Source organism: Rhodnius prolixus, unplaced genomic scaffold (assembly GCF_049639745.1).
Source record: "Rhodnius prolixus isolate KJV_2025 unplaced genomic scaffold, Rpr scaffold_8, whole genome shotgun sequence".
NCBI classification, from domain to species: Eukaryota; Metazoa; Arthropoda; class Insecta; order Hemiptera; family Reduviidae; genus Rhodnius; species Rhodnius prolixus.
In genome coordinates this window covers 30,382,053-30,394,603 of record NW_027411593.1, presented here as the reverse complement: position 1 = coordinate 30,394,603, position 12,551 = coordinate 30,382,053, and the positions used below count along the sequence as shown (strand labels likewise).

At 35.2% G+C, this 12,551-nt stretch overlaps 1 protein-coding gene across 7 annotated transcripts in view; it reads left to right on the top strand.

The window, feature by feature from the left end:
- The window catches only part of unc-13, a 626,295-nt gene that overhangs the window by 573,735 nt on the left and 40,009 nt on the right, over positions 1-12,551 (top strand). The window contains exon 3 of one of the 7 annotated variants that reach the window (XM_074122299.1): positions 3,665-8,756. The exons of the other annotated variants lie outside the window; for them this stretch is intronic. Coding sequence (XP_073978400.1) covers positions 3,807-8,756 — 4,950 coding nt within the window. The 5' untranslated portion in view covers positions 3,665-3,806. The remainder of the gene's footprint in view (positions 1-3,664; positions 8,757-12,551) is intronic. 7 annotated transcript variants of the gene reach the window in all.

The window sequence follows — 12,551 nt, the reverse complement described above, 5'->3', positions numbered from 1 at the left end:
GACAAACTAAACTAATATTTATGAAAACATAAATCAAAATTATTGGCCTTTATGGGCAGCCAATCTAATGGAACTCGGTGACAGTTTGAAACCCCCTTTCTACAAGATTAATGATCTAACATTTCGCAGTTACCAAATGACACTGGTGTTTTCTAGCCTTCAATGGTCTGAAACTGGGAGGATTGGCTGGGAGAAGTGTGTTTAGGGAATACAAATAAAAAAACAAAACTTTCTGTTGCTATTGCTGTCATATTTGTGTTGGTGTTTGTGATGTCTGCAATTATTGTGATGGGATGGTAACTAGTGAGCGATTTGTCAAGATGATCGAACGCCTTTACCGACCATATTTCAATGTGAAACTACATCGCCATTTCTGACCACCTACACAAATAATACTGGTCAAAACACCAAAACTAATTTCTCTGGTTTTTTTTACAATAACAATTGCCATTCATACATTATATCACAACCTACGTATTACCACTAAACGTTTGTAAACATTAATTATAGTTAGTAATCGATTACTACTATTGAAACGATTTTCTTTTATCTTCCAATTCTCTTTTGTGGCATTGCTTTTTTACGAAAACTTATACACCTAACTCTTTAACTAATTTTCCGAATAAATCCTAGTTTCATGCTTCATATCAAAAGTATCTCTTAGAAAGAAATCGTCCAGCAATTTAATTGTTTTTACAGAAATGAAATCAAATTCTGTTGCTTTATTGATATTTGAAGCTCTCATTATAGCATTTTGAGCTTTAAGCTGATGTCATGTTTAATCTTCTACTTCAGTTAAATAATTATTTGACCACGTCAAAAAATAAATCTTTTATACAATCTTCCCAGACATGTTTTTCTTTTATTGTAAATTTCATTTTGTTTGTTTACGATTACACTACTATAGCTTCTTATAATTTTTTATTTAATTTAATAATGTTGAATAAGTTTTTAACTCTTAAAATTGGAAATGGTTCAATCCTTCCATGCTTGAGGTTCTTCCTCTAGTTCCTGATTATGGGCTAGTTTCTTTTTGGCACGGCACTCGTACAACTTGGTTTAATTAATTAATTAGATAAATTGAATGAGATTTCAATTTAATTTAACAAGATATGAATGTGTCGGTTAGAGAGAGAAGAGTAATTAAATAATAGAACTGAGTAAAGCTGTTGTTTGTCTACAATAATAATATGGATCTCAAATAAACTTAATATCAATCCGTTTGGTTAATCTTACCCAAGCTTCTTATCCGGATTGTGTAAAACATTGAATTGGATTGGTTCAGAATTACGTTTTGGAAATTTAGGAATGTTATCTGCCGAAATACAGATTTATTAAAAGCTGTAAAATATGAATCTTTGAACAATAAAAAGTTATTTTCGATTAAATGACAAACCAATTCGATAAACTTCTTTATCAAATTGGTTTGTCTTCATTAAAAGACTTTATTTTTTTAAGCCTTAAAGTTCAGAACCTGAAGTTAATTCTAATTTAAATTTTACTTTCTCTTTAAAAGTTGACATATCAGGAATTTTGCTTCCTTGATTTGAAGCTTTGCCTTCGATCGAGACTTCCTTCCTTTTATCTATTACCTCATCCTCCAAATAGTTGGAGCCTCAGGTAATGGTTACTCTTATATTTCTCTAGACTGTAACTCTCTCGTAGTCCCTTACAATTTCTTACAATGCTAAGAACTGTTTTACCACTCTCTACATACGTAACATATAGGCCACAAATGATTCCCTCAAGCGAATTCATATTTTGTGCTACAAATTTTGATAACTGTTGAGATAATTAGAGTTAATGCTGTTACACTTTTATGACTTATTCTCAAGCAACAGTCTGTTTTATTCAAAGGAATAATTTGGAATATAACCTTTTTACTCTACTTTACCAAGTATTTACTATATTTAGTAAGTAATCAATACGTATTAGACAATAATTTGTTTTAAACTGTGGACCAGTAGAAAAATTTGAACTCTTTGAGAATAACTTTACAATATTATAAGTGTAAAATGATTTATTTATAGATAACAACGTAGCAATTATAGTCACGCAATAGCTTTGCTATTTTATTGCATGTTACTAGAAATCAAAGAGAGTTATATTTCATTTTAAGCAGAGACTTCCAAAAGTAAACAGGAATGAGATATTGGCTATCTATTGATTAGTTTCAAATAATACAATCATTTGTTATCGAATCACTGTGGGATCCTTTGAAACCAGGAACTGCAAATTGGGACTTTTTTCTGCTTTCAACATATCTAGTCTTTCTTTTAGAACGTCTATTTAATAAAATGGTCCATCCATGACACCTAATTACACCTATTACTCGACTCCTCTTGATAGTCCTGCCTGAAAAAATAGGAGATTACTTTAATTTACCTTACTTATTTAATAAAATTAACAAACATTCAATTCCTGATCCAAAATCTAGTCCATGCAGATCGTTTCAGGACAAATCGTTCCGTAAATGTTTGTAAAGATTTTGGGAACAATAAAGCTTCTCAACTACGCTCATTGATTTCAGAACATATTTCAATGCACTTATGAAATTGTGATGAAATATTTTTTCTTATTTGCACTTTTGATAACATCCTGCGTCTAGGTTTGGGCAAATAAGATAATCGCCGTGAGCTATAGTTTTTTAGTATTTATTTCCAATATTGTATTTAATACATTGTTGGAAATAAATAAAATATTAAAAAATAATTCATAGAAAACTCCTTTGGGTGTTTTCTTGTAAAATGGTTTGAATCTCTGGAACTTCACCTTTCAGTCTTACTTCAGAAATTACATTCTGAAATCAGTTCTGTTTTTAACTCTAGCAATAATCGGTAATACTGATTGGAGTGACTAATTGTAGGTCAAACAACTATTTACTCTATTTGGAATTTGACGTTAATAATCAAACATAATAGTATTTGATAATAGTTCACTGGCAGAAAAAAATGTTCAGCTCACAGCTAAGAAAACAATGATTGCACTAAAATATCTTTAAAAAATAAATATAATAATTCTTAGCTTCGTTCCGTGGATGGCTTCGGCGGCACATAGCTCAAACAAAAATTTGAAATATTTCATTTTGATTGAAAGAAACAACTATAAGTAAATAAAAAACGAAGTTCAGACCTAGTTATATTAATAATGATTATCAAATCAATAATTATTATACTCGTATATATTATAGAATAGGGCTAATTTAGAAGGCGTTTATAAAACTGGTGACCATGTTACAACCTCGCCCTTACTAATAATGGTAAAAGTAGAAGCCTGTAAAATCAGATTAATAAATGTTCCATGTTTGGGGGCTGTTAGCTCACAATACTGGTGGCACTGGTGGTAACCTAATTTTAGTTATATTTGATTTACATTATACTCTTTTAATACTAACTAAGCGTCAATTTTTAAGGTTTAATTTAATTCCTACCTTCTTTTGTCGCTGAACATGGCCACCACAATGGAGGTTTAAAATGGTGTTTTCTAATGTGTGTATGTGGAGCAAGCAGATCTCAATCTGGACCTAAATTTTTCCATTCTTTTAATAACTTCACAATTAAAGAATTGTTTAAGAAAACATTCTTGCAGTTGGCATTTTCTTTAACGAACATCTATAACGGTAATTACCAGGCAAATGTCTACGTTTAATTGATCATGTTTGCAGGTGTGGGAGAGTGAAATGGCGGAGATATAAAAGGTGAGTGGAAGTCAGAGTAGCGAGCTAGGATGTGGCCGTCGGTTTGCTTTTGCGTTGACAGCGGTATCTGCAGTCTGCCGTCGGCGAGGAGGGAGTGAGCGGCGCGCCGATGGAGGCGGCTAGTAAGTCAGCCCCCGCCTCGCCGGCCTCCTCCCCGCCTCCGCAGCCGCCAGCAAGGCGTTCCCAACAGCCGACCAGTCTCGATCTAATTATCGGTGACTGTATGGAACGGCTGGGCACCAGGATCGGTCTTTTAGAATCAGAATTGAGATATGCTTGGCGAGCATTAGATCTACTTTCACAGGAATATATAAAAATGTGGGAACGTTTAGAAAAGCTAGAGCTATTGTTATGCGAACAACAAGGCGTCATATCACAGTTAATCGATTTCTATACAGCAGTTGAGAGCGGCGACGTAGGGAGTGGCGGTTGTACAATCTCGGAAGCTGAGGGCGGGACATGTCTAGAATTAGTTCCTAGTAATGCTCCTATCATCACTGATTCTGAACTTGCGGTTTCCTCTACTACAGACGCTCTCATATCCGAGCTCAAGCTTAAAATGGGCGTTGATGACATGAATCTTCCAGATGAGGCCTTTTATCGTAGTCTTAACAACGCTTATCGTAATGATTTAGTATCTTCAATGTACCCTCCAGTTGCTACTTCAGGCGCTTCCCAATTAGGAATGATATGGGAGGAACCGGAGGAAGACAGTAACGGAAACAATGGGCGACGGGATGAACAAAAAAGTGTGGTGTTAGGGACAAGTTCGGCTGATGTTGAAAACGTATACGCTTACAGGGGTACGTCACCTTCTGTTAGCGATCAAGATCTGCAGCAGTTGACCGACCTTAGTACTATGGACCAAGCGGCAATAGAGAAGCTTAAAGAATTAGATTTGTTAACGACCAAACTTCAAAAAGATTCTAGAAACTTAAAAGAGCTTCAAGATAGATTATTATGTGAATCGCCAAAAAGAAAGTACCTGAAAGACCCTAGCGATATGACTGAAATAGCCATGTCGGAGAGAGGTTCTAATGAATTAGATGCTCAGATTAGTAGGATGTATGAAGAAAGTGGTATTGAGAAGTGGAAATTCTCTGGGAATAACAGAAATCTGGATGATGTACTAGATATAACTACGTTGAGCAGTTCCAGAAACCAGTTCGTCACTGATACCTCAGATGACTTGGTAGCTGCAGACAGTTTATCTCGCAGTTTGGTTGGCTATAGTACTACGACTAATTTACCTCGTTCCCCTACCTCGCCTATGAGCCATTTGGAAGATACAAGCGTTTTATACAGTCCAGGTAAAGTAGTTAGTTCAAATAATCGCAGGGACTCCGGGAATAGGTCACTACCGACTTCCCCTAAATATAAGGAGAACAGTGGGATAGGTTCCTTTCCGTCATCTCACCTTGCCGATGACAATGGACATTTAGAATATGATAGCGCCATGTCAAGATCTTGTATAGTCTATTCAGAACAAGTGGACTTGCAGACTTCTCCATCAGTTAGAACAAGACAAGACGGATATATAGGGCCTAATAACGAATTAAGTTTAGACTTGATAGAAAACCAACCCCCGATGACAATACCGTGCAGTCCACCCCCGCCTGCCCCTCAGGATTGTACTACAAATATATTTTTAATGCCGTCGACAGGTGTAGAAGAAGTATACCATGGCGGAGGTTCTATTCAATTGTACGGACCTGTTGCTCTAAGTACAACAACATTGAGTACAGAACACGTGCAAGGCCTAAGTCCAAGAACTCCTCATTCTCCTAAATCACCAAGGACTTCCCCGAAACATATCAACAAGTCAAATGCTCGACTAGCGTCTGCTAAGTCTGATTCGGGTTTGTCATCTATGAGCGGATGGTCAAGTCTTGAGAAATCGCCAGGATCTCCGAAAGGGAGTACTTCTAAGACCCCAACCAGTTACTCTGATAATATAATGTACACTAGTAGGATAACCCAGCAACATCAAAATAACTCTAGCAGGGTCTATCCGGCAATTAATATTCAAAAAGCAAATGCTGAATACAGTGAATTAGAAGCAAACTCATTTATTGAAAGTGAAAATGGATACAATGGAGTACTTCCTGGTGGGCACAGAGCATCAGCCTTTACAACAGTCCGAAGTCCTCAAGATATGACCGTAGAAGATGCTGGATTTGTTCCGCCGCCAGCTCCAGAGCTAGCCGGAACTCCCAAAAGAGGAGCCAAAGCTTATGAATATAAATTACCTGCAGCACGTTGTCAAGATCAGGATTACAATGCTCAAAATGAACCGCCTGCAGCGATTTATTCTGTTGCAGGTAGCAATAGGCAGCAGTACATAACTTCAGTTTATACAAGTCGTTCGTCATCAGTACCTACAACTACACTATCTAGTTATCCAGACGTTGTAGGGCATTATGAACCGAGCGAACATTATCAACAAACATCTCCAGATGTAAGTGGACAGTTTTATGCACAGCAAAGAAATTATTCTTCAAGTTCCTACAGTAATACTTCCCACAGTGGTAGTAAAAGATCATTGCATAGAGTTTATTCTGCAGGTTCAGTAAATAATCAACAAATTCACGAAGGTGTGGCAAATTTGGAAGGTTATAAAACTGCTATGTATCGTACAATGTTTCCGACTGGAAATATAACAGATGCATTAACGTATTATCCTCCTGGAAATACTTATGGACCCGGTCCTCAACAGGGTCGAGAACATCCATCACAAAAAATGTATTATCCGGACCATTGGCCTCAGGAGCAACAGATTGAACCAGAATTCAGTAGAGAATCGAGTGAAAGTACTATTAGGTCTGGAAGTACTGTTCAAGAACGTACTTACGATGTTAGATACGTAGATTCTCGCACTCCTCCTAAAAAACCTCAGAGAGTAGATCATGCCCATCAAGCACACTATGTCCAAGGAGTGTGGTTACCAGCTGAAGATGATTCTCAAAGGAAGAAAGATGCTCGAACAAATATTATTGTAGACAGTCATATAAATCACAGCCAAGAGCCTCATTTTTACGATCCTAGTAGTGTAATCGTGTCCCAATCTGGGTACATATCATTTTCTGCCGATCTGAAAGAGACACCTGTGGAAGATACCACGAAAAAATCGAAACGTCACACGTCATTGAAACATGCCATGAGTCATGTGAGTAACTGGTTACCGGAGTTTCATTTGCCGAAAAGACATAGATCTTATTCATTACCATCAGGAGTTAGAAAGGAAGATTTGGTAGAATCTAAAAAAACTGTTCAAGGTCAAAATATACCTCAAGGTAAAATCAAGCCTATGATCAGCCACACAGGTACAATGCCTAGGAAAAAGAAAAAGAACCCCCTAGTTTCCACTATGTCAGGAATTTTGCAAAAGGCAAAAAGAAGAGGACATTCTGCTCCGTACTCAATGTCAGATCCAGAACAATCAGAAACGGAATGGAGCGGCGGAAGACAAAGTGGCCTTTCCGAGGATAGCGAGGACAGTGTATTCTCAGATGTACCCGGTGAAAACGTTTTTGTAAAAATGCAACCTCCTACTTTTTCTAAACAAAAGCCTGCAACAGAAATGCAGCAAACAGTGCCTAACAATAATGCAACGACAATACCAATAGAAGTTAGTACCCAGCAAGAGTCGCCCGTTGAGACTGAAATACCCGAACGGCGTCCAGAAAAAATACCAGAACAAACTCCGGATATATTTGAATCGGAAGAGAGTAGTGCAATGTCACTGTTTCAGACTGTAGGGGATGCTAGGAAAGCCCACGTAAAAGAAGAAGAACCAAAGGATATTAACCAAATAACTCCGCCAGTTACATTAGGCAGTGCTTCCAGGGAATTTGCCGTTTCAAGAGCTTTAGGGAAATATAGGCGTCGGCAGTCATCTTCATTGTCTGAAGATGAAGCACCGTTTAAACAAGATGATATGTTTGCAATAGTCACCCAAGATGAAGAAGAAGAAGAAATGAGAAGAAATGAAATTTTTGAGAGAATAAATTCTGAAGAAAGCAATCGGCTACCACAAAGTGTTTCCCAACCTGATTGTCTTCCAACAACTGAAAATAATAATAATTGTAGACCTCATAGTGCTGGAAGGTATGGTCCTCCACGTCATCAGCAAAGCTTGGAAATCCCTTGGGGAGGGCGAGGTTCTGGAGATACTGATGACGATAATAGAAGTACTCATTCTTGGAGAAGTACTTCACGAGTATCATCTAGACGCCAAAGCACGGAAGATAGTATTGACAGTGAAGACGAATGGTACTGTTACGAATTGCGTAAATTGGAAGAAATGGAACATCATGCTCAGATTCCATATGAGTTACCACATGATAATGAAATAGAAATTGCCGCTATGCAAGCAGAAATAAAAAAACAAATGTCTTCAGTTCTGCAAGAGCTTACTATAAAAATTAAACCAAAGGAAGATATTGAAGAAATGAAACTGAAACAAGAAGAAGAAAGTGAAAGAGAAGAACTCGAGAGATTAGCCGCAGAAGAGGCATTGAGAAAGGAGAGCATCGTAAGTTCAAAATTATTGGATGATGATCTTTCTTCGGGAGAAACCAGTGGTCCAGATAGTCCTACACATAGTATCGAAGAAATTGATGATGATGAAGCCGTAGCTGAGGAACTAGACATAATGAGACGTAGTTCTAGCGGTTCAACAATGAGACAATCGGAAAAACAGTACACAGGCTCTGGTACGGATCAAAGTGGAGAAGGTTCCTTTAGTTTACCAGCCAGTGAAATTTCAGTAAATTTACCCGAGGGTTGGTCTAGTGAGGAAACAGCTACGGTAAGAGAAAGTTCAACTAGCGTACCAGCATCCGAGGAAACTGGGCCGGGAACTCCGTCGTTGCCAAGAATAAAATTCGATTCAGTAGACGTATATCCACCGACTACACCTGTAAAAGAAGAAGCGCAGAAAGATATTGGACCGCTAAGTAGTAAATGGAAGTTACTTAAAGCTTTAAAAGAAAGAAAGGCCGAGGAGAAGAACCAGGAAGCCCTCAATCAAGAAGCCAAGGAAACAGCGAAGGAAACTGTAAGTACTTGATCCAGAATTATATTTTTTGATTTTAAAACAATTCTGTTTTTGCCCTAAAATGTTCTGCTTTAGTTAATAGTTATTAAATCAAATTCTATTTCAGAAGATATAAATTATTTCTTTTTAGCCAAAACAACTGGAATTATTTCTTTATAAGGTGTCTGCACTATGTTCTGATGAACTATAATAAATCAATTCTGTTTTTTCAAATTTGCTTAAAAGGTCTCAATTGTACATATTGTTAGTTCCTAATAGCAGATAAAATCTTAAAAATCTTACGATTTGTCTAATCTTCAATCTTTTCGAGTGAATTGATTAAACTGGGCTTACAGAAAAATCATGGCTTTATTTACAGAGCCAGCAAAGATTTTTCAGTTTCGTTTCTTCAAATCAGTAGACATCAATCTCCACAAAATTTAGAATTGTTTGCCTCTCATAATTTAGACTGACTGAGATTTTTGCAGACGTTTTTAGGATTTGTGAGTCCTGCACAAAAGAGTTCACTTATTATTATTTTATTTTTTTTGTATTTAATTAATTTATTAATTGTCAGTTTGTTAAAATTATGAAACTTTTCCGACCGATTTTAACCTGAAGAGATAAGGATGAATACATTGTTTCCATTAATTTCAACCATTCACCAGGCAGCATATATGAAACCTAACATCATACCCCGATCGATAAAAGTTTCCAGTAGTTTTCCCGACTTAGACTTTGTCTTATATTAATTTTGAAGGTATAAATCGAGTTGTTTACAAATAGGTTTCTTTGTTTGTAGAACACTACTTTAGTTTTATTTTTTTGTTGTGACCAAGCATCATAATTCATATTTTATTGGGCGGCTTGGGTTTCAGTCTGCAAAAAAAACAAACTCAATAACTATGCTTACTCCAAATGAGAGATATATGAATAATTTTGCTCACTCGATATATGTAGGAACGATATATCTTTGAGTAAAATTCAAATAAATAGATTTTCTAAGTGGAAATCTTACTTTTTAATTTTTTTTTACTTCTCTTTAATATATGTTGTCAAAACTCCAAAATAAGCTGCGCTTGCTGTCAGATCACATTAAGTATTTGACAGAGATAGAATATAAGAGAAGGGGAAGTTCGTTGGGTGAATCATGTATCGACTCGCAGATGTTTAGATTAACTGATCTGAAATTTAATTTATAGCAAAGGCAACAGGGGAAAAGCTACAGGACTGCAACTACTAATATAAAAGTCTGAAAAGCGCCGATATACTTTAAAGATCTAACTAATAAATGCTCGCATCCATTTGCAAGCTATGTTTAATGTTTTAGAAAAAGTTAAGTTCAGGTAAAGTGTCTAGTTTACTCGTATATTCCGTACACACTGCATCGCTTTGGATGGAAAGTATTAACTTTAGTTTGACCTGACAGTTTAGGCTGCTATAAAAGTGATGTAATTTTAATTGAACTAGCGTAAAATCGGAGGAAACTAAACATTTAATAAAACGTTTAAAAATAAAGTAACTTTGCCTATTGTATCTGTTAAAATGGCAAACGGATAAAGTTGTTTGATGTTATTCTGATTTTAACTTGTCCTCTCACCTTTTAGAATGAAATATAGCCAACTTTAATTTTCTAAATTGACTTTTTAACGGAAGGAAATACGGTTTTTGCGGTCCAGGGGTTAAGTAAAACTTTTTACATCTCTCTTTCTCTTTGTGAAAGCAAGAAACTAATACTCAACAATGAAAAACCGCAGAAAGGTCTAACTTTGTATTCTTTGTTTTGTTGCAACTGCCAGTTTTGTCTTTGTTAAATAAATAAAAAAATCACTTCAACTGAAGCTCTAAAAAATCCTACTTGGATAGTAACAGTTCTCATTTGGGTAACTTAATAGTTAGGCTTAATAGCCAGGTAAAAACCTATTTAAACTGTAGGACCACATTAATTACTTATGATATAACTCAAGAGATGGCGCCACGTCAGTTCAACCAGGTATATGAACTAGGTTCTGGTAGATACAAGGATAACTGACCACATTCTTAAAATTCACTATTTATTGAAAAATTGATAATTAAACTCAATCATTGCTGCAAAAGGAAGTCAAAAGAAATCGTGTAAGTTTTACACCAAATTTTTTCATGATCTTGATGATCTAATTGTACAAGTAAGATGATACTTAGTTGAACTGGCATGGCTCCTTCTCTTTAGAAAAAAACAATACTTTTCCTAATTTTTCACATTTTTCCAAGTGCCTACTGGATTCCATGATCAAATAGTTCTAGTACAGTGTGACAAGTATGTAAATAGAGTAGTGTATGAGCTGAGAGTGTTAGTTTTTATGTGAATGTACAAAAAAACAAAGTGAATTATGTTAATAAAGTGTTCGTTCAGTTATATTGTCACATTCTTTTATGATTTATGGTGCTGCATAAAAATATCTTTTTGCAGTCACTAATTAAAAAAATTACAATTGTAAATTTCAAAAAAGAGTTCAGTGCGGTTTATAACGGCAACGCACTATCCAACAATATGGAAGACCGTCGCATTTGGTCGAGTGAGCGTGGAAATTTCACAGTTGCTAATAGCAACTTGATACTATCAGAATGTTGTAGTAAATAAAATATGGATAACACTGTAATTACAACAAATTAAGTGCGCATTACACACGAACAGCTATTAGAATTGAATATTCTACAATTCTGTGCCAAGCGAATTAAGTCATAACACTCAGGGCCAATGCATTGAAAATCAACTCGTTTTTGTGCATTTTAACTCTGCATAACTAGAGCCAACCGTGTTTTAATTGCACTAAAATTAGTTCAGATTGTTTAGAATCCAAATTAATAATCAGTGTAAAATAATGTTGCGGTAAAACCTGATTTTCGACTAATGATTTTTCGATTTAGCTAGTCTTACTTTTAAATCAGCTGTATGTTAAGAGAATCTCGCAGTTTTCTATTGTTCAGTACTCTTTTTTTAACTTTTTTACTTTCTTTGATGCTGGAAAAAAGAGAAGGAATATTGTCAACGCTGAAAATAGGAAAGGGTAAAACTTACAGAAATGGATTAATACTTCTAAATGAAGAATATAAAGAGGTCGTAAACTTGTTATTACTCATTGAGTTGAAAGACCATAAATTTATTTCTAGAGAGAATTTAACCTAATGAACTAGAAGTTTTTGTTAGAAACTTTTATTGAAAGCTAATTAATTACTTAAGCTTTCCATTTTTAAATTAAATTTTTTATAGCATGTTTATGAAACCTACAGTTTTACTCTAGCCCAAACTGCAACTTAGTAGAAGTTCTAGTGATTAGCTAGCCATTCAGTTGGAAGACAGCCATTTCGCGAACTTCTAGACAAAAAACAATTTGTTGGGTGTGATTTTGCAACAGTTATCACTATTATAAAACACTTGGTAATTCAGTATTTTTCTTTGTGCCAAGGTATTAAAAGTAAATTATGGAAAGACAGGAAATTCTGCGATCTCTTTTCGTTCTTTTTTTTAATCTAATTTTTTGAATCTATATTACAAAATTTACCATATGAAAAGAGTAAAAACCAGAAACTTAAGAATAATACTACTGCATAAATAATTATACAGTAATATATTATATATATTCTATGTTACTTCAGAATAATTCAATTGTTTTATTATTCCTAGCTTTCAGACGGGAATCTTCTCATATTTGGGAGGAATTAGATTTTAACTTCAAATTAAAAAAAATATTAGATTTAGTTATTAGTTATATTCTAGTTATACAAATATAAAAAGATGTTAGCAGTATTTAACAGGTGATATTGTTCGAAGAATCT